This window comes from Apodemus sylvaticus, chromosome 12, assembly GCF_947179515.1.
Source record: "Apodemus sylvaticus chromosome 12, mApoSyl1.1, whole genome shotgun sequence".
Lineage (NCBI taxonomy): Eukaryota > Metazoa > Chordata > Mammalia > Rodentia > Muridae > Apodemus > Apodemus sylvaticus.
The window spans coordinates 90383698-90410921 of NC_067483.1; the positions used below are offsets into that span (position 1 = coordinate 90383698).

General features: G+C 46.9%; 1 protein-coding gene across 1 annotated transcript in view; it reads left to right on the top strand.

Annotated features, from left to right (window-relative positions):
- Susd4 (sushi domain containing 4) overlaps positions 1-27224 on the top strand; it is a 122445-nt gene that overhangs the window by 65887 nt on the left and 29334 nt on the right. Inside the window, exons 3-4 of the mRNA XM_052200987.1 lie at positions 3243-3455; positions 22446-22619. Of these exons, the coding sequence (XP_052056947.1) occupies positions 3243-3455; positions 22446-22619 (387 nt within the window). The remainder of the gene's footprint in view (positions 1-3242; positions 3456-22445; positions 22620-27224) is intronic.

A 27224-nucleotide genomic window follows, 5' to 3' on the forward strand; every position in this document is an offset into this window, starting at 1 on the left:
CTAATGGCGCTTGTGTAATGGTTCCCACATACAGCTCACAATGCTGGGTGCTGAGGACATGAGAAGAGTTGACTCTCCTGCTTAGGCTTGCATAGACAAGACGAGGATACGGATAAGTAAACCAGGAGTCCTGCTCACAGTGAGGAAAGCCTTGAGGGGTGAGCCTGGGCTACCTTGATGGGACGAGAAGCCTCCTGTGTATATTCTGAGGAGGCTTGCATTATGGGAAACATTTTTCCCTCATTCAGAGTTTGTGGCAAGACTTCCCTTCTGTTTCAGGGAAAGATAAGTATCCCTCTGCACCCCTGGGTTTAGGTATCATCCACCCTGCCTGTGTCCAGGTAGCAGCACTAACTGAAGTATCCCCTCAGCCATCCTCAGCTACACCTTCTGTTCTCCACTGTTTCCCTTGTTGTGTAAAGATTCTTATATCTCTGCTGTTTAAAAATAAACTTTCATAAGGCAACTCTTACTGTGTATGCCAGGTTGATCTGTAGCTTCCCAGGTAACTCAGGCTGTCCTCAAACTTATAGTCCCCACTTAACCTATAGAGTACTGGGGGGTCATAGGCTTGGGCCACTAAGTCTGGGTTTATCTTAACATTTTAATACAATAGTAAAATCTCTGCCTTGACCCTCTCTCAAAGGTAGCTACCTCCTCTGTTCTGGTCACCCTGGACCTCTAGAGAAGTCCATGCTACTACTGCTCTTCTGCCCTCTCCAAACATCAGCAAACAAATTCCATCTTGTCCCTCATGATGAGTTCCCAGGGTTCTCTGTCTTCATCCATGATGAAGACACTTGTCCTGTCCCCATGATGCCCACCTTCCTTTCTGGCTGGTGTGTCTACTCTCCTAAGGACTCAGCTGGAGGCCTTCCGGAGGCTTCCCTACCCTCAAGGATAGTACATTCCTCCTGCCCTTCTGCAGCCCCCACTGACACAATTAGAGTGTGAAGGACCTCATCTGACATACAAAAACAAAAAAACAAAAAAACAAAAAACAAAAAAAACAACAACAACAACAAAAACAATTCCATTTTCAAAGGACTTGCTGTGAGAATGTGCAGTCTTCCAGACTGAAGGAAGCCATGACACCCTTTACCTGGGAAGCACCTGATGATGTAAGGCACTTTGTGATCACGTGACCACCATCCTGGATGGTATCTTGTGCTTGGATGCCGATCAGATTGCTCCTACTTAAGGAGGGAAGTGCAGATCCCCCTACATACGTCTTCCTTTTTAATTGTTTCCTCCCTCACCTCATCGCCTCTGCACAGAGGGAGCTCAGACAGAGAATTTTGGATGTGCTGCCACCACTGTGCCTCCCATGCTGAGCCACTTTTAGCTCAGTGACCCTGAAGACCAGCAGGGGAGGGAGTGTGACTGTCACACAAGCGTATGGGGTGAGGGCTGTCACCAACAGCTGACCTTCAGCAATCCAGGTTGTTAAAGAGTGAATACCTCACGAATCCAACATCAGGCAGCAGTAGAAGCCCCAGTGCTGCGTGTACAGTGTGTTCTTATTGCAGGATTTCCTGGTCCAGTCACATTAGGGCAGTGGAAGGTCTGTGATTGGACAGGAAAAGGGAGGCAGAGCTAGGAGTTGGGGTGGGGGGCAGACAGAGGTCGCCAGAGAAAAAGAAAATGGAACTGAAAGATAGTATCTACTAGCCAAAATAGCTAAGTTTTTATAATAGAAATATTGGGATAAAGCTTTTATCAGTATCAATTGGCTCTTAAATGACTGTATTGGCATCTTGTCAACTGTGATATTATTTATACATAAATCTGATTGATTAATTAAGCCTTAAGAGTTTTGCTTTGCTTGGTTACTGGAGTGTGGGTTCACTGATGACGGAGAGGGAACTGAGCTGGGGTGCTGTGAGAACTGAGCTGGGGTGCTGTGGAAGTGAGCTGGGGTGCTGTGGGAGTGAGCTGGGGTGCTGTGGGAACGAGCTGGGGTGCTGTGGGAGCGAGCTGGGGTGCTGTGGGAGTGAGCTGGGGTGCTGTGGGAGCGAGCTGGGGTGCTGTGGGAGCTGAGCTGGGGTGCTGTGGGAGCGAGCTGGGGTGCTGTGGGAGCTGAGCTGGGGTGCTGTGGGAGCTGAGCTGGGGTGCTGTGGGAGCTGAGCTGGGGTGCTGTGGGAGCGAGCTGGGGTGCTGTGGGAACTGAGCTGGGGTGCTGTGGGAGCTGAGCTGGGGTGCTGTGGGAGTGAGCTGGGGTGCTGTGGGAGTGAGCTGGGGTGCTGTGGAAGCGAGCTGGGGTGCTGTGGGAGCGAGCTGGGGTGCTGTGGGAGCTGAGCTGGGGTGCTGTGGGAGCTGAGCTGGGGTGCTGTGGGAGCTGAGCTGGGGTGCTGTGGGAGCTGAGCTGGGGTGCTGTGGGAGCTGAGCTGGGGTGCTGTGGGAGCTGAGCTGGGGTGCTGTGGGAGCTGAGCTGGGGTGCTGTGGGAGCTGAGCTGGGAGTGCTGTGGGAGTGAGCTGGGGTGCTGTGGGAGTGAGCTGGGGTGCTGTGGGAGTGAGCTGGGGTGCTGTGGGAACTGAGCTGGGGTTCTGTGGGAACTGAGCTGGGGTGCTGTGGAAACTGAGCTGGGGTGCTGTGGGAGTGAGCTGGGGTGCTGTGGGAGCGAGCTGGGGTGCTGTGGGAACTGAGCTGGGGTGCTGTGGGAGTGAGCTGGGGTGCTGTGAGAGTGTGCTGGGGTGCTGTGGGAACTGAGCTGGGGTGCTGTGGGAGTGAGCTGGGGGTGCTGTGGGAGTGAGCTGGGGTGCTGTGAGAACTGAGCTGGGGTGCTGTGGGAGCGAGCTGGGGTGCTGTGGGAGCGAGCTGGGAGAGAGGAGTTCAGCAGTAAGAACACACCGAGCAAGCGTGGTGCAGAGGCAGGAGAGTTGGCAGGTTCACCTTTTTAATATTTCCCGTAACATGTTCTGAATCTGAGAGCAGGGCTGAACTGGGCATGAAAGGTGGGCGCACCAACCCATCTCTGTCAATCTATGTGTACTGCTTCCTGATACCTGCTCAGTGAGGATTTGTGGGTCAGCTTTTCTTAGTTTATAGGAAAAATAGTAGATGTCTGTGCAGGCTTGGACATTCCCACACCTTCTCTTTGGGGGCATGGTAGGTTGGTTTTGTCCATAAGGTTGAAGTGGCCAAAGGGGTAGGGGTACCAATCCTGGAGAAGTATTCAACTCTCTCTCTCTCTCTCTCTCTCTCTCTCTCTCTCTCTCTCTCTCTCTCTTTCTCAATGTAGGGTTCGATGACCTCAACGTGTGTGCTGACCCAGGTGTCCCAGAGAATGGCTTCCGGACCCCCAGCGGAGGAGTTTTCTTCGAAAGTTCAGTAACCCGATATCACTGCCAAGACGGATTCAGGCTGAAGGGCTCTACAAAGAGACTGTGCATGAAACATCTTAATGGGACCCTAGGCTGGGTCCCAAGTGACAAACCTGTCTGCATACAAGAAGGTAAAGGGCCCATCCCTCTGTAGAAGCCGGTCACATGGCTCTCAGGGAGGAAGACTGGTTTCTCTAGAGGGGCGTCCCAGGGCTGGTCTGGTCTACAAAATTGGTTTGAATCGTTCTCTTTCTCTGTCAGTTACCATCCAATCTGTTACCATCCTGGCGGGTTCAGGGGAACACTCAGATCTCATAGGGCAGGTCCCTGTCAGGCTGCCAGGCCAGTGCCCAGCCCTGTGTTATTCAGCGAAGAGTGTAGTAAATGTTTTTGTGCAGAAGGGGGACGCGACTTGGACTGTAACCTTTTAGCCCAGTGTTTGGTGTGCCTTGTTTGAGAAGGCGCGATGACAGGGAGAGCCGATTGCCTGGCAGATGGTCCTCTCTAGCAGTGACCCCTGCGTCTACCGTCACTGCCTCCTGGGGGCTAACCTAAAATCTGCAGGCTCAAAGAAATGGCACACACCATTTTGCTCTATTTTGTTTTATTTTTACTCTGTAGACAATATTTAGGCCTATGAAAATGCAGTTTAATTAATTGGAATCATTTAATTAATTGGATTGAGTGCGAGCCTCACAGTGTTGGAATAGGCGTGGATTGGAAATGAACTCAATCCCCCGACTTCCAGGAGGCACACACAGGCCTGCTCTGTACTGAAGAGCTCCTTAGAGTCAGCCAACCTCTTCATTATTGAGGTGATTTGGGGAGAAAAGTATTATGACAAGATATATGGATCATTGTGACTTAATGTGTGCTTCCTTAATGAAACTTTGGAAAGAAACAGCATGTGTGTATGCGTGTCTGTGGGTGAGCATGCGCATATGAATGCTGGTCCTGTGCAGGCCAGAGGTGTCGAATCCCCTGGAGCTAGACTTACAGGCCAACCCGCCAAGATGGGTGCTGGGAACTGGACCTGGGTCCTCTGCAAGAGCAGTGTGTGTTCCCACCCACGGAACATCATCTCTTCAGGGCTGTGTCACGAAACGCTTAGGCTGATTTAATCTGACAAGCACTCTTTCTTACACTTTCTTCCATGGAAATTGCAAAGGATGTGCAAGAATAATCTCTTGCCCTTAAAGGGCTCACTAATAAATTCAGTATTCCCTCTTGCATGGCCGTGTGAGCTGTGCTCTCTGTAAAATTCTACATGGGGACTTCTGGGACAGCATCTTTATTTTCTCGTAGGTCAGCCAGGACATATGTCCGTGCAGAAAGTAGAAAGCTTCAGAGAGCATCATGGGGAAACACAGGGTTTGGAAGATCAAGGCGAGAGAATCTGGTGGGTAGGGTGCTTGCCCACATAAAGATCCGGGTTTGTTTTAGTGCCACATAAATCGGGCATAGTGGCACAAACCCACAATCCCAGCTCTTAGGAAGTAGAAGCAAGAAGATAAAAGAACAAACACAAAACACCGTCAAGTACCAGTTACTTAGCCAGCTACTTAGCCAGTCTGAGGCTAGCCTAGGCTACCTAAAACCCAGAGAAACACAGGGCAGAGACAAACACAGAAGCCCAGTGCCTCACACCCCTGTTCTACCAAATAACTGACTTTGTAAGTTTGCTGTTCTGAACATTTATCGCATTTCTACATTTACAATGTAAACATGGCTTCTCTGTGCCCTGTCACACTAAGACTGGGGGCTTTTCCTCAACAGACTGTGGCTGACCCTTTACTGAGTCACAAAGGCCCCATATGACTCAGGCATGGTAGCACAGTGTTACTGTGACTGGATCCGAGTTGGAGTTGAAGGGGCTCACAGGACTCTCATAGCTGAAGCACCATTTGGCAGGCAGAGCAACTGAGTCGTAAGGAAGTAAAAGGGTTCCCTGGCATCCTATGAGGACTTGCACGACAGATAGACCAGATCTGGCCTTGGAGCTCCCCACTGTGATCTCCACTGTTCTCCGAGTCCTTTCTCCTACCTGCCGGCTATATCTGAGAGCAAACTTTTGTTTGTTTTGAGAAAGGGTCTCCTGTATCTCAGGTTGGGTCTAGAATTTGCCGTGTAGCTAAGGATAGCCTTGAGCTTCTGATCATCCTGCTTCTATCCCAAAAGTGCCAGGAACACAAACATGTACCACTATGTCTCTCCTGAGAAGCAGAGTTTGAAGCAGCCAGTTCCCTTGACTCCTGGTGCCCACTAGTTGAGCAAGGCTCTGCAGAAGTTATGCGATGTGCACGTGATGTGGTGCACAACAAAGTAGACAAAAGTTCTCTTCAGGACCAGGAGCCTGGTGAATGCACCAGTGCAAAGGAGATGCTGTAGCTGAAGTGGCTGAAGACGGAGAGGTGCCTTGTTGGCACAGCCTTGCAGACCTGTGAGGTCAGGGTACTGACCACCACTGGGCCTCTGCTGTGGCAAGACCACTCAGCTGGATCTAATTGGGGACACATCCCTGGGAATCACACACTTTTCTGTGAAGAAGAGGTGAAATAAGATTGGCCTTGGGTGAATTGAATTTCTAGACACAGATAGCACACAAATGTCAAGGCAGCAACATATCCCAGAATCGAAAATAAAGTCACTTTGGTTCCCACCTGTTATGACCCAATGGACAGAGCAGGGGAGGAAGCTCATCCCCCCCTCTCTCTCCCAAGCCTGTTGACTGACAGTTGCTGGAACGTCGCCTTGATCAAGCATCTTTTGCTGCTGGGCGACAGAATGCACTTCTCCCTTGGGCACTGGCTATAATAGCTAGAAAGAAGCTTTTGCTTTTGTTTTTTTAAGCAGAGAACTAAATAAGCAGTTGCAGCTGGCTTCTGCATTGGCAAGAGAGTCCTTTCAACCGTGAGCCAGCGAGTCACAGTGCCAGCGTCCCTTAGGAGTCTCTCTCCCAGGAAGGGCGTTTATGAAGCTTTTAAAGTCAGATATCCATAGCAGGAATGCTGCCGTCTGACTGGGCTCAGGTGCCCCCAGAGTATCTGTGGGTATCGTCACACAGGTGAGGGGGACACACAGCTTTCTTTTCTTTTTCAAATGTCTGGGATGGATGTGCTTTGGGAAGGAGAGACCTAATCGCTGAAAGCAAGTTTTCATGAAATTCATATGTGGATGCGTCATCAGCAATTTCTTCTTGGTAGGGTGGGGAAGAACTCTCCATTTCCTGCCCCCCCAGCCAGCTTCCTTGAGCGGCGTGGAGAACTGACACTGGTCTCCTTGGCTATCTCGTTTTCATGTCAGCTTTTGATAAATATATATTAAAGAGGAGGAGAAAAAAGTCTGCTTGTGACACCGGGTCCCCTGGCTCTAGCAGACAGCTTGCTCCAGCGTGTCTTCCCCAGCAAGTGCCTGGGTGGCTTATGAGGACCGTGACACTCCTGATCCCCACACAGTGCTATTGAGAGACCTTACACGTACCTCCTCCGCAGAGCGTCCCTTGTAGCAGATGAAGTGTCTGAGAAGAAAGATTTTTCAGGCAGTGATTTCTCTCCAGGTGGCCAGTAGGATCCTCTCAGCCAAAGAGGAGTAGAAAAACATTGCTTAAACCACACAGAGCATGCAACTCCAAGCTCCACCTCCTCAGAACCCTGTCCTCAACATTACCGCAGCCTCCTGCCCCAAACCCCAGGTACACCTTCAGTGCTGTTTCAAGAGCGAGGCTTAATTAAAGGCGACAGGTGGACCACAGTATGGAGGGAAATATGTGACCCTGGAGAGCTCTTAAAAATGATTATATGTGTATGGGTGTTTGGGCTACATGTATGCCTGTGCATATATACATACAGTGAGTGCCCTCTGGGGAAGGAAAAAAGCATCAGGCTTCCTGGAACTTGATTTATAAATGATAGGTTGTGAGCCACTCTGCAGGGAATCCAACGTGGATCCTTCTGCCAGTGCAGCCAGTGCTCTTAACCTTTGAGCTATTTCTCTGGCTCCCAAAGATTTTTGTCTCCCAAAGAACAAAGTCCTCATTTCTGTTTCAGTGCCTTCAAAGGGAGGGACTCCATCAGTCTAGAAGGTCCCACTTGCAGGCGCAGCACCCTGCGGATGTGTTGAGATGCAACTGGGTATCCATTGTCTGCATAGGGCGTAGGCAGCTCCCACCTGTGAGGTGCGAGAGGAGGCCCTGTGTTCCTGCAGCGCCCACTTCCTCCATGTTCTTGTTAGACAGTGGTCTTCTGTAGCCACCTGCCTCTGCCTCCTCCCAGGGGGCCTGGGGATGATTGGTGATCCCTGAGGTGCCACTCTGAATAGTCACGCAGAGCTCGTTGGGGGGAGCGCTGGCTTTGCCCTGGTCTCTGACTGAAGTTTGTGCAAGGTGACTGCAGCCGCCCAGGTCGTTCCCACAGAGCATGCCTGCCTTCCCTTTGTGCTTTCTGTTGTTGCCTCAGTAACACCTTATCATCGTTTTGACACAATTAACCATGTGGGTACGGTTGAGTGTGAGCTGTCTGTAGAGCTATGAAAGGGGTTGCCAGTTCCTGATCATGCACTTTGGGAATGTTGACAAAGACGAGACATGACACCCAGACATCAGTCAAGAAGTCACCTTCATCCACAGACACTAGTCCCCACACACCCCTGCATTCTGCTGGTGTAATACCTTTGTTGTCCTTTCCCCCAAGCAGACGGTACTGTTCTGAGGAGGCGTGTCCTGTGTGGATTGGGTACCGTGTTAAGATGCATGGCGCGTTCTTCAAAGACCAGGTGCTGTCCTAGATTCACTGTGTCTCTTTCAATGGGTGCTGAATACACAGCATGTTCTTCTGTGGGTGCTGAATACACAGTATATTCTTCAATGGGTGCTGAATACACAGTATATTCTTCAATGGATGCTGAATACACAATATGTTCTTCAGTGGGTGCTGAATACACAGTACATTCTTCAGTGGGTGCTGAATACACAGTATGTTCTTCAGTGGGTGCTGAATACACAGTACATTCTTCAGTGGGTGCTGAATACACAGTATGTTCTTCAATGGGTGCTGAATACACAGTACACTCTTCAATGGGTGCTGAATACACAGTATGTTCTTCAATGGGTGCTGAATACACAGTACATTCTTCAGTGGGTGCTGAATACACAGTACATTCTTCAGTGGGTGCTGGATGCAGTGTGTCCATCAATAACTGGGTGCTAAGCTGGGTGGCTGTGTTCTTCAGTGAGTCCAGTACCCCAGCGTGGCGGCTCTGGATGAGAGGCTTCGAGGAGCTGGATTCTCAGTGGACGCCTGGGCAGTGGTAGGGATGGGATCGGCTCTAGTCTTTCTGGGGCACCCAGGAAATGGCCGGGGCGTATTTCCTCTCACTGGAGTATAAGGGGTGACGTACATGGTAATGGCCACGGGTCCACACCCCTTAGGGAGGCCTTGTCTTCGCTGGCAGCATCTTTGGTGGGGACCAGTTGCTATAGGGCCCTGGCTTTTAAAGTATAAGAAGATCCCCTGCCTCAGAGCCTGGCGTAAATACCTATTAAGACCTCTCTCTCACTAAAGCGCTAGGGGCAGGACCAAAGAATTGGCATCCTTAAAAAAAGAAAACCAGAAAGCTCCCAGCTAAGTTTCTCCTTTAGAAGCCCCGAGATCCCCTTCTCAGGAATGTGCTGTTTCAGCTTTGCGTGAGGGAAGAGAACTTAATTCTGTCGTGCTCAGCAGAGTTCCTTGGAGACCATTGTTGTGATAGGAGCATCCCTGTATCAGACAGAAGCCTGTGTGAGCTTGAGTGAGTTACACACACACTGTGCCCAGGAAGCAAGCTGGGAGTGGCTGGGCCAGCATCCCAATGACCTGCAGTCCTGTGCTTTCCTTGGAGTTGTGCTGCCCCAAATGCCTGTCAGACAGATTGCCTGCAGAACTAAAAAAAAAAAAAAAAAAAAAAGCGAAATCATTCAATTGTGTGTTTCCATTTGGAGGAGGTACACATCAATCACAGGGCTACGTCTAAAAGCTCCCAGGCCAGGCCAGGCCAGTGCTCCTGTCTTCTCTGTGCTTTCTGTCTCCTGGTCCCTGGTACCTGGTAGCCAGGTCATAGCCCTAAGGGAATTGAACGCAGGAGAGCCCTTTCCAGAATGGCCCCCAGCTTGTGCTGTGCCTGTCTGTTTAACCCTTCTTTGTCCAAAGTTCCTTGCAGCATGCAAAGGAAAAAAATATTCCATTCACAGAGCACATTCTTTTAAAGTACTTGCTACAATATTTTGGTTCCCATAGGCCTGACCAGGATTGCTATAAAAGATGAATAATTTGACATTAAGAAGATTCTTTGAGCTTCCTGGGGGATGGGTGCGATGTGAGTTTAAGTATTATTATTGCATTATAAATTTTTAATTAAAAGATCCAACTTGACTCACAAGCTGAAGATGGCAGTAGGGTTGGCAGCCAGCCCCTTTATTCATCGAAAGTGTGGGGTGCAGGCATTTTTCAAAAGCAGGGGAATCTTATTCCTTTTTATGGCTACTCATATATTAAGCTGAGCTGTCTTCCACCTTCGGAGGCTTCACCGGAACAGATGGAAGCCCTAAAATTTAGCGTTCTTTTCTTCTCAGGTGTATTTTCTATCACCTAAAATTCTTCCTTTGTTGCTTTAGACATGAGTTATCAAAAGAGACTGCCTTGCCCACACGGGCAAGTACTTCCATGTCTCCCCCTAAGATACGTCCATGTTTTCTTTATCTAGGGTAGGAGAGTGCAGGACACCCCTGCCTGTCCCCAGGGCCACTGTCAGGTCTCACTGATGTTGACAGAAGTTACCATTCGCCCATGCACCCTCCCTTGTTGGTCCTGTGTGAGTTGGGCTTTTGTTCTTGAAGAATTTCTCTTCTTAAATGTGAACATGACTTGAAAGGGGGAAAAATCTAGAGAAATAAGGTCAGGAGAGACAGAGAGAGGCCTATTCAGTAAAGATGAGTGGCAGAAAAAAATCACTTACCCCTGTGGCGAGATGACAGCCAGATAGCCACAGGCAAACGCTCACTCGCCATCAGGCCCCACAAGTGCAAAGGGGGAGTCTATCTGGGCAGCATTGCAAGGTAACCAGCTATGCCGCATTCTTGAATTCTTACATCCATGAGTGCTGTGTTCCCAGCCTGTCTGCACAAGGGCCTTGCAGGAGAGGAGGGCAGGGGAGGGGGGCTGTAAATCACAGAATTATCAGGTAAATGGAGAATCACATGATCAGCACAGTTTATATCCCTGTCAGGTCACATGATGGCCAGTGGTGACCTTGAACATCTAGTTGACTATGGATCCTGGGAGCAGTTTTTCATTAGCTTCTGGCTGCAGCAACCCAGAGTCAGGTTGGTTACTGATGGAGAATGTATGGTTTCCCCACAGGGATGCTCTTACAAACTCGTCACTGTGCACCGAGTACTGTCTACAGCATGGAGTGGTTTGAGGCTGACCTGGGCTCTCCAGGCTCCATTTTCTGAGTCTCATTAGCACCAGTAGAGACTCCCTCAGAACTCCTCCTGGGCCCTCAAGGCAAAGGCCCCATAGTGTGGACTTGCCTATTTTAGAGTCTAGTTTCAGTTGGCTAACATTACTTCTGGGATCATTAAATTCCCAGTTATGGGGGGGGGTGGTTGTTTGTTTGTTTGTTTGTTGACTGATGTCTTCTGTCTTCCTGGTCACCTGCACTGGCGTTGGGTATCTCAATGGCTCATCTTAGCCTTTGATTACCTCAGAGGGATGAAGGATGCCCTTTGCAAGTACCACACCCCAAGCATTTTTCAGGGTGATTCTCCTGCTGGACCTCAGGTACTCCTTGAGAGGCTTGGCCTTGGTCTTCTGTCTATAGGCAAAGCATAGGAAACAGGGCAGACACCGAGTCAGCCTTTGAAAGGCATTCTGGGCTCGGAGATAGAACTCAGGAGGCTAACTGCCCACCTAACATTTGCAAGGCCATGAGCTTGGTACCCAGTACCAACCAAAGTGAGCCCTTGCCTGGGCCTTTCTAATGCTTCTTCTGAGTCCACTTTGGGCTACTACTTACTCAGTGTTTCCCATCTGTTCCCCTTTACACATAAGGCAACTTTCCAGAAAGTGAAAATTGATCTTGGAGTTTCTTTAAAGATAAAATTATTAAGCCCTTGTTGATCAAGAGAAGCAGAAAAGGCTGGGGGGATGGTACCACTGACATGCCAGCATGAGGACCTGAGTTGGGGTCCCCAGAAACGATGTAAGAAGCTGGGCACAGTGGCTTGTACTTGTAATCCAGCACTGGGGAGGTAGAGACAAAGGACCCCGGGTCTTGCTGGCCAGCCATCTTATGGAATTGATAAATTCCAGGTTCTGTGAAAGACTCTGTCTCAAAATAGTGGTAGTGGTAGTGGTAGTGGTAGTGGTAGTGGTAGTGGTAGTGGTAGTGGTAGTGGTAGCTGTAGTAGTAATATAATGTGTAGGGCAATAGAAGGAAATATGTGAAGTTAATCTCTGTCTTCAGTGCACATGCACACATTATGTGTGTCAGCTTGCCCTCTTGAAAAATTTCTGGCAAATAAACAAGGCTTTATGCTTTAGGGAAATTCAGTGTTCTGTTCCCACGTGCTCATCCCTAGACATTCCGTTCAGTGGCTCCACCCCGAGACCCAGTAGCTCTGGGGGAGCTGGGGAAGAGGTAGTGTCTTCACTGAACTTTCTTGTTCTCCATCCTGGCTCATTTTTCTGTCTTTATCATGACTTTGTTTAAATTTGCAAATATATATATGTCTTTGCAAATAGCAAACAGGAGACCCAATGAACACTCACAAGGTAGCACCAATATCACCATCATCCAGGGGAGAAGAAGAACATGGCTGCTGTCCCCGAGAGCGTATTCCCACTCTCCTCCTCCCCCCACCCTCTGAGAGAGGTAGTAATCACTTCTTATGATGGACTCCCCTAACCCTGAAGCATTAGCATCCTGAACTTGACGCTATTTCAAGCTTAATTTCCTTTTGTCTGGTTTTGGAGCTAATGTACATGGCCGTATAGGGTGAGAACTACTTTAGATCTAACTGACCTTATCTTTATGAAATCCAGGTGCCGTTTGATCACTTTCACTGTTTGATGGGGTGGGGACTGCCATCATTTGAATATTCATTTGGGTGCACCTGTTAAGCTTTTCCGATTGACTTCTGTTATGAACAGTGCTGCAGTAAGCATCCCCGGTCGTGCCTATTGGTGAATGATCATCTCCTACTTCTATTGGCTCTGTACCAGTGTAGGGCTTCTGAAGTGGATGATAGGAATACATCCAGTGTCAATTGGCACTGCTGCTAGTTTTCTCAAGTGGTTATACTAGTTCGAACTGCCACACACGGAGAATATGCCCTTTAGTGTTCTCGATCCTGAGTTGTTCAGGAGTTTGTTTCTTTGATGCGGCTTGGTTTGAGAGAGCGCCATACTGTGCAGGGCACACCTGCCTCAGCCTCCCGAGCCCTGCTTTCCAGGTGTGTGCCACTCCCCAAGCATCTCACCTCTACTGCTCATTTCCCTGGTGAATAATAAAGTCGAGACGCTTTCTGTGTTTATTGGCTAGCTTGTGATTCTCCCCTGTAAAGTGCCTGCTTAATTCGCTTAACCATTTATTGATTAGTTGTCTTTTCCCTATTGATTTTTAGGAGATTTTATACACACTACATAGAGTCCTTTGTTAGTTATAGGTGCTACAAAGCTCTTCTGTGGCTTACAGGCTCACTCTCTTATTATCTGTGTGGTGCACAGAATAGTTTAACTTGAATGTAGTCAAACTTATCAGTCTTTTTCTGTATGCTCAATTTGTGTGAGGTTTGCTTTGTTATGTTGAAAATGTTTTCACTGGGCTAGAAAGACCCAAGTTTGAGCCCCACCATCCATGTTCATTTGTTAGCTCACAAATGCCTACTCCAGCTCCCGGGGAATCTGATGTTCTCTTTTGGTTCCCACAGGCTCCTGCACTCAGTGTGTGTGTGTGTGTGTGTGTGTGTGTACGCATGCAAATGAAATAATTTACAAATGAAAATAAATCTTTCAAAATGTTTTTCTATTATGATATTGCAAAGGCATTTTCTTGCATAATCTCAGGGCCTTGCTGTCTGTCTTGCCTGCCTATTTATCACTCTAGTCGTTCTTCTTGGGCTCGGTTTGTACGTAACGCGCATAGCACTGTTCATTTGGAATGAATGTTCCCACTACTTCATGTGGCTACCTTTATCAGGAAATGGAAATCCTGGCTCAGTCCTCTGTTCTGTTAATTGGTCTGTCTGTTAATGTGCTAGATTCTGTTTTTATTACTGTAACCCTGTAATCATTCTTAAATGCTCGTAACCCAAGTGTTACCCTCTTTCTGTTCCTTCAAAACTGTCTTGGCTCTTCTTGGTCTTCCAGGTTTCCATATAAATTTTAGAATGAGCATAGCAACTGCCAAAACAAGTTTGAATTCTGAACATTATTACCTTGTGTTTTGTGATGTGTAGTTAGTTTTATCGACTTGACACAGTCTAGAATCACCTGGGAAGAGAGTTTCAATGAGGAACTGTGTAGAGTAGGTTCACCTGTGGGTGTGTCTGTGGACAATTGTCTTGCTCATGTTAATTGATGTAGGATGACCCAGTCCACCGTGGGCGGCAGAATTCCCTCGGCTTGGGTCCTGGACTGTGCTAAGAGTGGACAACAGAAGTGAGGGGTGAGCATGCCAGCTTTGTCTGCTCTTGACTGGATGCAACAGCTGCTTCAGCTTTGTGATCCCTGCCTTTCCCTGCTATGACTATAAACTAGTATTCTGAATGAAAATAAACCTTTTCTCCCCAAAGTTTTTATCAGGATATTTGTTCACAGCAACTAGAAAGGAAAAATAGGACAGAGTTATAGTTAAAATTGTAAGGAAGATAAGGCCTATGCAATATGAGTCTCCCTACTTACTAAGGTTCTGAGCAGTTCTTCTCTATAATGTCTTCTGTATGGATGTCTTGTCTTTTGTTTATTTATTTGAATCAAGCAATTCAAATATTTATGTACTTGATAAAAGTTTTAAGTTTGTTTAAACTGATCTGTTAGAAATTCATACATATTCAACTCATTAGTTTTATTACTTATATTTGCAAATTCTTGAAAAAGTTTTTAACGTTTGTCTTTTCCTGTCTTTGTATAAGAGTTTGCCTGCATTGACACATATGTATCATGGGCGTGGTAGGCACCCTTGGAGATCAGAAAAGGGCATCAGTTCTCCTGGAACTGGAGTTACAATGATTGTGAGTCACCATGTAGATCCTGGAAGCTGAACCTGGGTCCTCTGCAAGAAAAACAAGATCTGTGAACTGCTGAGCCAGATCTCAAGCCCTATCTTTGTAAATTATTTCGGTTATTACCATATGTACTGTTGTTATATATTTGAATAGTAAAGCTTTTCTTTCTTTCTAGCAAATTCCTTCCACTTTCCTCTTTCTTGAGTGCTGCTTCAGTCAAGAAATCCAGTACAGATCTGGATATAAGGGTAGGAAGTGAGTTCAGTCAGGGATCCAAATCTCCAATTGAAGCCCTCTGTATTTTTTGCAATAACATAGTTTCCTAATAATATCGCTTATTAAATTGCAGTATTTTATTTAATCCCTAGCTTATTAAGAGCTTTTTAATATGAATGGATGTGGGATTTTTTTTCAAATTTTTTTCATGTCTAATAAGATGCTAAATCTCTCCTTTATTGTGTTAAATGTTCAAGTCACATCAGTTGATCATTAAACATTAAGTCAGCCTACTTGTGGTATATTTGAATGCTGTGCGCTAATGTGTTAATTTTAAGATTTGAGTCTGTGTCGCTGAGATGGCTTGGCCTGAATGCTTTTTTCCTTCTGTGATATTCTTTCTACGTTGAGTAGTAATCAAGGTAGGCTGCCCCATAAACAGGTTGGTGTCCTTCAGAAGAGACCGCCTCATTCACTCAGGGTGTGTGTGAGGTTGTTGCTATATCATCCAAAAAAATGTTCAGCAGAATTCACAGAGAAGGATCTTGGGTCTGGAGTGGGCTTTGTGGGAAGCTTTTCTGCTTTAAGCCGAGTCTATGTAATGTTTTTCAAAGTTTTGTAAAACTTTGGTAAATGAGAGCATTTCTGACCTTCTGTGAAGAGCTTGACCTCATCTAACTTCTCAGTTTTTTGACTTCAAAGTTGTTTTCACTCTTTCAAATCTTTTTAGTGTAAGCTGTGTCATGCTGTATCGTTTTATCCTAACACAGTTAGGTGTACTATACTTCATAGCTCTTGATGGGTCCCATTACTGCCTGAATGTTGACTTTGAAGAACCAATGCTCGGTCCTTCTTAGCCTGGTCCTTTACCTTCTCGTTAAATTCTCTCCTAGTTACTCTTTATTATTTATTTCCCTGTAGTTTCCTTGGATTTAATCACATATCTGTTTTTCTCACCCATAAAGAATTCTTCATTTTAGTTCTGAAGGATAAGCCTAAAACTGTATATACCTAGTAAATTATAAACATTTAAACTCAACATTTATAAAGCAAAATTCAATAGAACTTTAAACACAGAGCCTCAGCTACAATAAGAACGTGACTAACATGGAGAACTTGAGCAGTCAATCGGCAGATTTGACTTAGTCAACTCTAAGATGTGTGTTCTTGACTTTAAGCCTTTATTTTTTCGACAAAGGTGTGTTTATTTGTTTGTTTCTTAGGACAGGATCCTACTGTGGCCCATAGAGTTCCAGGCCACCTCGCCTCTGTCTCCTGAGTGCTGGGAATACTGGCATGTGCAGGCAGCAATGCTAGACTTTTTCTGTGTGTTTAGGCTTAAAGAGAAATGCAGAGTCACAGACTTATCTGCACAGCAGACATCAGAATATGCAAATTTTCATCCTTACTCCAGTCAAAACTTTTTTTTCCTCTTTTTTCTGTTGTTATATTATTGGACCCATAGGTTATTTAGGAATATATTACTCAGTTTCCAACATGGGAATTTTGTAACAATTCATTTCTGTCTTATTTTCATTGTGGCCCAAACACATGCTCAGTAATTTCAACTATTTGCTACTTGTTGAGACTATGTTTCCTCCGAGGTGTGGTCAGTCTTTGTGAATGTTGCATAATTATTCCAGTGTATGTAATGTGTAATAGTCTCACCCTGAAAAAAGTGGACAACAGATACCCACAAAAATTCACTATCTAAGATGCTAATATAAACATACACAGTGCAGGGCGTGGTGGCACACACAGGTGGATTTCTGAGTTCGAGGCTAGCCTGGTGTACAGAGTGAGTTCCAGGACGGCCAGGGCTACACAGAGAAACCCTGTCTTGAAAAACCAATGTGTATATGTGTGTGTGTGTGTGTGTGTATACGCATACACACACACACACACACACATATATATATATATACATATATGTATATATATATATAACACAGCTCAACACCACCCATAGGTTATCTTAGACTATATAGCAAGACCCTGTCTCAAAAAAGAGAAGAAAAAGAGGAGAAAGTCTAAGAACAAAACAAGCAAAAGCAAAACAAACAAAAAATGATATTTTTAAGTAGCAAAGCACAAAGAAATGAGCTTACTATACTTGTTTGTTTTAATCAATGTCTCTGTGTGTGTGTGTGTGTGTGTGCGCACACGCGTGAAAGAGAGAAAGAGAGACAGAGAGAGAGCATGCACGCGCACCTGTGTCTGTGCCCGTGTCTGTGTGTTCCTTAGTGGTTTCAGACAGGGAACTGATAATGCCGCAGTAGCATCCATGTAGAGTCACAAGCTATCTAGTGTCCCGTGCTGATGCCACATCAGCTCTCATCAAACTCAACATCCTTTAGAGAGGAAATCAGCCACAAGCAAAGCCACACGCCGAGCGACACCTCTTTCCCTAGCAGCACCCCTGCCCCATCAGCTCCCTCTGGACAGCAATAGCCGTCACCTCTCCTTTCCCCGGCTCCGTGTTGATTGTCTGTAATGACATCATTTGCCTGAATCCGTTCAGCTTCTGCAACCTGCTCGTAAACCAGTGGTCAGGACAGTCTCTCTGAGTCGTACTGGAGCAAAAGAGTCATGCTAGCGGATGCCAGTAGACAGCAAATTAAAATACCATCCAGTGATCCAGCGTTCAGGGCCCTACTGCTGCCCTTCTCCTACACTGTCTGCAGGGGTAGGGCTCTCCAAGGCCACTTTCAAATTCAGTAATTCAGTCAGATTCACATAATGTAGAAACTATGACACCCCCCACCCCCACCTCCCACCCCCGTGGATAAGTGTTAATGGTGAGGATGCACAGGTTAAAGTCACACAGGACAGGACCCAGGCGTGACAGCCACAAGCACCCAGTGGAGCTGTGCAGACAATGCTTGTCTTTGAAGCAGTGGTATTTGACAGTATAGCAACAACCAGGGAGACTCACGAGAGATTAGTGCCCAGGGTTTTATTAGGGTCCTTTCATAGACACAGTTGACTCTTGTGGGCTGATATTGGTCTCCAGTACCCCTTCCAGAAGCTAAACTGATATTTGGTCTTCCAAACCACACAGACTACATAGCTTTCCTAAAGCCACCAAGTGAGCAAGACTACTTATCTCAGGCAAGAGACTCCAGGAGCTCAGAGGTTGCCTCCTAGGACCTGAGGAGAAGACCATACTCTTGGCCAAGGTTCATCGTTCCCTGCACTTGGGACAAACCTTTTGAAAATATAATCTAGACCCTTCTACCTGCTTAGGCTTAATAGCTTCCAATCCACTAAAATAAAACCCCACTCCCTGTCGTAATGTATCAGGTGGAATGTGATCTGGCTCCCTGCCCCTCCCCCCCACATGTCGCAAACACACAGGTCTTCCCTGGTGTATCTTAGGACCCCAAGCCTCTTCCTGGCGTTCATGCTAGCCTGGCTATTTTGCCTGAAATCTCCCAGATCCACATGTAATTGGATCGGTGCTGTCATTTAGGTCTCAGCTTAATAAATGTCATTTCCTCAGAGGCCCCTTGCCTGTCTGCTCAAATTAAATGAGTCCCCCAAGTCACTCCCTATCTCATCACCACATTATAGGCTTATCTCAGCGGTGAGGTTTGCCTGTTGTTTTCTAGCTCATTTGTCTCTTAATTTTGCTGTTAGAAGCCTCCTCCGTGTGAGCGCTTGTAAAAGTGGAAACGGTGACTTCTTTGTCATGCCCCTCCCCCCACATAGGAAGCGCTGGACCTGTGTGTGGGCTCACCTGTCACCGAACGGATGAACTGGCAGCAGAGTGAATAAGTGAGACTTACAAATGCTGGTTTCATCAAAATTTAAGTCAAGGTCTTTACAGCAAGACATTTAGAGCCTCTAACATAATAATGTGAATTGCAAGGCTTCTATGTATCTATGCATCATATATTCATGTTCCTGGGATGAAAGTTGCCCCATCCTGAGCTTGCCCCATCCCTGGAGACTGTGCTGTCTGCTGACTGGCCTCATGCACTAGTCTGTGCCCAAGTGTAACTGTTGAACACCGCCACATTCTCACTACACTGAATCTCCATTTTAATAGGTACAGTGTACAACACTGGCTGCGGTGAGCTGGGGAAAGATGGGTTTTCAGATTGGAGCCTTTGGGGCTCCTCGGAAGACATCCCTGGAGGTGCCCATTTGTGCCCCGCCTGCCTGGGTTCTGTTGGCCAGATTCTATGGGACAGAATCAAATATTGACAGATGCTTCTAGTCCTTGCTACTGACATGTTTGAGGTGGCTTTATTTTTTTTTCTGAATGGATGAATTCATGATGTAGGAAATCGTGATATATATGTATAAAAAACCGGTCTCTGACTTAACAATGGTTTAAGCTAATGAATCATGTCTCAACTTCACCATGATGCGAAAGCAATGCACACTTGGTTAAAACCTTACTTCACATTTTGAATTTCATGTTTTTCTGGGTTAAGTGATCCACCGTGTGGAGTTCCATTTCCATACTAGTCAGTGGCAGCAAACTGCAGCTTCTAGTCAGCTAAAAGATAATGAGAGGAAATGACCCACACCCTACACTCTACTGAGTAGCTGATGTGAAGGTGCGGTCAGTTGTTAATATTTTCCAACTGTGTGTGTGTGTGTGTGTGTGTGTGTGTGTGTGTGTGTGTGTGTGTGTGTGTGTGCGCGCGCACGCGCGCGCACAGGAGGGGGGAAAGGGCTTACATACATGTGAGTGCACAGGCATTCAGAGACTAGAGGACAACTTTGGGTGTCATCTGTCAACTTTGGATGGCATCCACCTTGTATTTTGAGACAGGGTCTCTCATTGACCTAGTGCTCACCCATTAGGCCACCTGGCCATCAAGCCCTAGAAATCCACTTGTCTCTGCCTCTAAGACTACAACGCCTAGCTTTGTAATTCTTTTCTTATTCTGGGTTCTGGGAATTGAACTCATGTCCATAGGCATGCAAGCATTGACGGAGCCACCTCCCAAGTCCTATTTTTGAGCTTTTAATGTTTTCAGTTTACAGGAAGCTTCTCTGGGTCGGGCTCCTCTTGTAAACCAAGAGCATCCATATTCCTCTATGAAGCTAACTATGGCATTAATGAAGATCACACATGGGTTTTCAGATACTAAAGGTCCGGATTCTTTTCCTAGAAATGATGTTGACTGGGAGAAGTGGGTGACATGATGAGCCTGAGGCATCAGAGAGGGTGTGGGTGACACTGTTCTGTTGAGGTTTAAGGTTTGTCAGAGCTGGGCTGGGCTAGCCTTTCCCTTGGTCCTAGAATACATCCCACCCTGTCTTCTCCACTTTGGAGGGACTTGAACTAAAAAACCTTACCACCCATTGGCTGTACGGCTCTCCCATGTAGTGAAGTGGTGCTGTGTCATCCCATGAGACTCCCTGTTGACCAGAGTGTCTATGTACACTCGTATACATACTCACAAACAGACACACACTCACACTGTAGCAGACCCAACCTGTGTGAGGCACTACACATTAATCTCACCACAGGCTAGGAAATCAATCTTGGGAGCTAGGCCCAAGTGCTTCTCCCTCTGACTAGCTGATGTCGACCTGTCTGTGATGTCCAAGTGGACACTCTATCCATCCATTTTACTTGCCACACTGACCGCCATACTGAGTTAATTCTGACGACTCGACAATAGTTAAAGTCAATCATGGAATGGTTGCTTAGACATGTACTTCCACTTTAGGAACTATTTACACCAAGATTTTATGCCAGATGCTCTGATAAATGTGTTTTTACGTGCTGTGAATAATTTCTGCTGAGTGCCATTGAGAAAAAAAAACCCTATAATTCACATTTCTCCATGAAGAAGAAGGCAGCGCTGGTGTGCTGTTGTCAGTTACCTTGTGACTCCAGTCGGGACTATTCTGAGGTTGATTTGGAAGAAATTCAGCTATTTAAGCTTAGAAACTATCAGTTAAACTTGAACAGATCCCTCCTTTCTGCGACCTGATACAGATCGAATGAGCAGCGCAATGGAAACCAACAGACAGCTCTTCAGCTGAGGCTGTTGGGGGACTCCAAGGAAACACCAGGGTTGTGCTCAAAGCCAGCTGGTTGGGCTCAGAGGCCTGTGTACCCCAAGACAGCACCGCCTTCCTGTAGTTCTTTGCCAAGAACAAGAATGGGTAAACATCAGGGAAGACGTGGGTCAAAGTAAGAGACACAGTCTTGCTTTCAAGCTACTAGTGGCAAAGATAAAATTGTCTGGCCTCACAAATGATCTACAGCGAATGTCCGCTGGTCCTCCCCACCCCTCAGCTTCCCTCAAGGAAGCCTCTTGCCTGAGTCTTCCTCATCGCTCATGCCCTGATTTATGGAGTCTGCCGTTTCCTATCCCAGGCCTCTTTTAGGGAACCTAGCCCCAACCTTGACATGCCCTTGGATGGGCCTTTGTAGAGCAGCCAACGCCAGGAGCCCCCAGCCACCGTGAAGCCCCCTCTTTCGACCTGTGCCAGGGCTCCCAAGGCTCAGGGCCTCAGAGGTGACAATTCCAGGCTTAAGTCCCTGATGAACAGGGCTCCCAATGTTGCTGTTCCAGCCACTGTGTGTATTCAGTGACTCTGGAGACTGGCTAAGAGTCCTAGCACCCTTCAGCACACTGAAGAAATTCTGGAGGAAGGTTCTGATTTGACAAACACTACCCTTAGATTTTTGCCTTGTTTCTGAAAAAAATTAAGAATTCATAAAGTTGGAGTATAACCCATCAGTCATACTGTGTGCATCTAAAATCGGGAGCGTTTAGCAAGGGTGGTGGTAAAGTGCAGAGACAGAAGAGTTACCCAGCAGTCTCAGTGTCCTGGTTTATATCCCCAACACTACAATAAAGTGAATAAAATCAGAAACATTTAACAGAGATGTATTCATGAGGGATGAAGAGAAACAACGCACACGCACACGCACATGCACGCACACACACATGCACAGAGGGCGATGTACCAGAGGGGACTCATTGTGCAGTGTTGGGGTGTAGGATGAGCGGAATCCCAACTTGGCAGTGAGGAGCCCTGTGGTTTTTACAGTAAATTGTAGTTAGATTGGGTCAGAAGCAGACACTCATCTTGCATTCCCTGGTGTGTTTTGCTCATTTTGCTACCGTCTTCGCTGCCCCCTTTAACCTCCTGGTGCTCCTCCTCGCTGTCCTGTCCACTTGGGCGTGGCCGCTCTACGTGAACACATGGCATGCCCAGCCGTCCTGAACGCCAGGAGGTTGGCAAGCGTGTGAGCTGGTCTAGTATCCTTCGAAAAGCACACAGAGGCAGTTCACACTCCATGGTGTCCTGCGCACTGTGTGTGTGAGGCCAGGCCCTGGGCCCTGCTGGGCTGGCTAAACAATGTTAAATCCCGTCCAAGATACAGCCAGCTCTTCATTTAGTTTGAGAGTCATTCAGAAGACAAACTGTTTGGTACAAAGTGTCATAGGCAGAAACTAATGTGATATGTTCCCTGGACGCTGGGTCTCTCTTCCTGTTAGTTCTGAGCTGCAGGCTGTGAGCTTGTCATTGTTACCTGAATCTGGTGACAGGTGAGGTACCAGGTATCCGTTAACAGATTGCGACTAGTGCTGAAAATAAGAGCCTCCTCGTAAAGCTGTTAACCATTTAAATTTCAAGAAGTAATGTTCGTCTTTCATTGCAGACTGCCGCCTCCCCCAAATTGAAGATGCCGAGATTCATAACAAGACATATAGACACGGAGAAAAGTTAATCGTCAACTGTCATGAAGGATTCAAGATCCGGTACCCTGACCTGTACAACCTGGTTTCATTATGTCGTGACGATGGGACGTGGGATAACCTGCCCATCTGCCAAGGTATGAGATGGGAGCCGCTGGTGTCTGCTGTCATTGTAAAAGATGTGCATGCACGCTCCTCTAACGGAGCCACAGACAGAGAGATACAAAAGTCACCCCACCTAGGTCCTGCCCGGCCTTCCAGTGACTTCCTTCCTTACAGCGACTCAGCACCATATACAGATTTCCCAGTATAGAGAGGGTGGACCTGATGGTTCAGTATGTCTAGTATTATACACTTTGCCCTTAGAGAATCAGAAAAGTAGATTAAGAATTAGGAGAAGTAGGCCAGTACCTGACCACCAGAGTTCTGGCTCTAGAATGCACTCATGGGTATAAGAGAACTGACCACCACAGGCACTCTGGCTTGTACATGAGTGCCCATGCGTAGGTACACACAAGCATGCGCAGGCACACACACACACACACACACACACATACATGTGCACGCGCACGCACGCGCGTACACACACATGCACACACATGCACACACATACACATACACCCACACCACCACCACCACAAATAATAATAATAATAATAATAATAATAATAATAATAATAATAAATTAAAAAGAATTAGGAGGCTTTATAACTGGGCTTTGAATACAGGGATGAATCGTTGTATACTTAATGGAAATTACAGAGTGTGGTATTTCAGTCATAGTGAGAATACAGTAAGCGTCTTACAGAGAGCATCCTCTCTTCATAATGTTATCCTTCTTATAATGCATGAAAAGCAGAAAAGTAATCACATTCAGACACTTCCAAACTGCACAGCGAATATTTATCCTTTCACACTTTTAAAATCTGCCCCAGCCGCCATCTACAGAGGGACCTGTTTCTGAAAATAAGCCCTCGAGTTCACATTAATTCTGATTTTTATTTTTTGACATGTGACTCGGCCTAAAGGACCCAAAGAAGCCAATGCATAATTCATAGTTTGAGGGAGAAGGAAGGCATCCGAATTTGTTCCAAAGCTGTCTCATGTTTGAGTTGAGATGAATGTTAACTTGTGCCGGGAAATCACGCCTGGCCGGTCCTGATACTGCTTTGTGTGCCCCATCATCAGAAATAAATTGTTTTCCCATACCAGGGCTTAAGAGTTGCGACCCTATGAAGGAGCAAAGGCTTCAGAGTTGAGAGTCCAGAGGACCCCAGCTGTCACACGGCCTGCCCTGCGGCCTGTGTCCCTAGCCTACCCTAAAAGAGACATGGGTTTTATTTATCTGTTCAGAGACTGCCTGCAAAACAAGCAGCTGGCGCCTGGTTGGCCAGTTTTCTCCATATCCTTCCTCTGTGGCCTCTAACTCTGTCTAGGCCCCCCTTGTATTGCTTAACTCCACTGAGTTTCCTTAGGAATTCTGTTTCCCTGTGGCCTCTTGAGATGTTATTTTAGAGTTCAGCTATATGCCTTACTGTTGCTGTCCGGCCCAGTCTGGGTCACTCTCCCATTCTCAAATTCTCAAGAGCAGGTCAGCAACAAGAAAGCTATTCTTTCTCTTTTTCTCTTTTCCATTCTCTCTCTTGTGTGTGTGTGTGTGTGTGTGTGTGTGTGTGTGTGTGTGTGTTACTGGGATTTGAACCTAGATCTCACACATGCTAGGTCAGCACCCTGCTTCTGAGCGAGCGATGCTCCTATCCCTCTTTCTAACTCTTAATTTTGAAAGAAGGCCTCAGGAAATTGTCCACACGATCCCTGAACTCACTCCATAACCCAGATGGGCTTTGAACTTGTGATCCCATTGCCTCAGTTTCCCAGGCAGCTGGAATTGTAGGCCTGCACCTGGTTACTCTTAAGAGACGAAATGCTCAAACAATGCTGTGTAACCCAGGCTCTGCACCACCACCCAGCTGGCACAACACAAGAAAGAGATCCTCTGCGATGCTGCAGACCACCTGGCACCTCTCCGAGCCCCCTGGTGGACTGAAATTGGCTCCCAGAGTGAACCAACTTTTATTTACACCTATAGATCTAGGGGCTAACACTCCGGTGGGCATCTCTCTATTATCTAGAAGTGCAAATGGAAATCCCACACTGCACTATTGAGTTGGAGCCTGTCTCCCACTGTTATATTTAGGATGGGCTGTCTCCAGCCGACACTGGGCCTATCTTTCCCTCTCAGCACTGATTAGCTGCATGAATTATTGCTCCTGCCATCTCTTCAGAAGGAATTGGGGGCAGGCTGCAGAGGCCTTTGGGGGTGACGGTTGGTACTTTTGGGTTTGGAGAGTGTCTGCACGTCCTGCTCACCGTGAGGCAGAATCAATTGTGAGTTGGGGAAGACCAGGTCTCCACATGACCAGCTTTGAGTGGGAGGCGTGCCGTGGGAGGGAGGGCTGGGCCAAGGCGGCACCAGCCACCTGAACTGCTCAAATGCCCAGTACCTTCCTCTGCTCCTGTTAATGGACTTACCTTCTGTTTCTCAATTACTGACCACATTTCTTCCTGCTTTCCACTCCCCACTCTGACCCCTCACATCTCACCTTTGCTGTGATTATTACCAGTTTTTAGCTCAGGAAAATTAAAAGCTGTCTAAGAGAGGGAACTCAGGAGGCAGCTCAGCCTGCGTGAGATGTTGAGGATCTGAGTTGGGATCTCCAGCACCACAAGGGGGAAGTGTCTGCATCCCAGTGCCCAGGGCATCACTAGGCCAGCCAGCCAAGCCGAGACAGGGATGCCCTGGTACAGTGAGAGATTCTGTATCACAGAAAGAGAAAACAATAGAAAAAGACACCTGGCATTGACCTGCAGTCCCCACATATATACACATCACAGACAGACAGACAGACACGCATGCACATACATGCATACACACACACACACACATACACACACACACACACACACACCAAGGGGGCAGGGATTGAGAGAAACAATCTAATACCATGAGACGGGGTAAAAAGACGAGGAGCTCTCCCGCCTTTAGGGGTGTCTAGCAGCCCCCTGACTGGTTCCGGATTGGGGCCTGCTCAGATTGTGGACCTTGGTGCCAGAGGCACAGCAGCGTGGTAGGTGCCACACAATCACAAGTATGAGTGACTGTGTTAGTCCCTAAGGTCTGCACTCCTGGTGCCTCCTTGTCTCTCCTCACTCTGGTGCGCAGGTCCTACAGTCACTGCTGAGAGAATGCCTCAAGGCAGTATGTAACAAAGCCAGCTCTGGAGGAGGGCTGGTCCTCTCCCATTATGCATGGAATACAAAGCCCTCATTGGCACTAGAAGGGAAAGTGGGTCTTTTCATTACCTGCTATTGCTTCGTGCACAGCCTGCCCCCTGGAAGGATAGCACATTACCCCATGACGTCATGATGCATTCCGTTGGACATTGCTAGATTCACCACAATCTGTGGCAGCTAGACAGGTGCACACAGCAGAATTCTGTGCTGTTAGCAATAGCACAGGCTTCAAGACCAAGGGCAGCTGGTGATTTAAAAGGAGAGATCCAGGGTCTTTCCTGCTTCTCTGATAGCACCCAGCGTGCTCCTTTTGGAACAGAGACCCACTGCAAGTCTGTGCTCCTCAGAGGGTCTTCCTCCCACCCGAACCTTAGCAATGCATATCCTTGGCTCCACTGAGACCTGCTGAGACAGAAGCCCTGCATGTGGCCTGGGGGGTCTATGTCTATTAAGCCCTCTAAGGAATTCTCAAGTCTGAAAACCAGCAAACTTTAAGACTCTTTTTTTTTTTTTATTTAAAATTTTCAAACATTTTAAAACTTCAAGGTCTTTTTAAAACACCCAAAGTTTCTTTTTTTTTTCATTCTTTTTTTTTATTCGATATAATTTATTTACATTTCAAATGATTTCCCCTTTTCTAGCCCCCCCTCCCCGAAAGTCCCGTAAGCCCCCTTCTCTTCCCCTGTCCTCCCTCCCACCCCTTCCCAGTTCCCCGTTCTGGTTTTGCCAAATACTGTTTCACTGAGACTTTCCAGAACCAGGGACCACTCCTGCTTTCTTCTTGTATCTCATTTGATGTGTGGATTATGTTTTGGGTATTCCAGTTTTCTAGGTTAATAACCACTTATTAGTGAGTGCATACCATGATTCACCTTTTGAGTCTGGGTTACCTCACTTAGTATGATGTTCTCTAGCTCCATCCATTTGCCTAAGAATTTCATGAATTCATTGTTTCTAATGGCTGAATAGTACTCCATTGTGTAGATATACCACATTTTTTGTATCCACTCTTCTGTTGAGGGATACCTGGGTTCTTTCCAGCATCTGGCAATTATAAATAGGGCTGCTATGAACATAGTAGAGCATGTATCCTTATTACATGGTGGGGAATCCTCTGGGTATATGCCCAGGAATGGTATAGCAGGATCTTCTGGAAGTGAGGTGCCCAGTTTTCGGAGGAACCGCCAGACTGCTTTCCAGAGTGGTTGTACCAATTTGCAACCCCACCAGCAGTGGAGGAGTGTTCCTCTTTCTCCGCACCCTCTCCAACACCTGCTGTCTCCTGAATTTTTAATCTTAGCCATTCTGACTGGTGTAAGATGAAATCTTAGGGTTGTTTTGATTTGCATTTCCCTAATGACTAATGAAGTTGAGCATTTTTTAAGATGCTTCTCCGCCATCCGAAGTTCTTCAGGTGAGAATTCTTTGTTTAACTCTGTACCCCATTT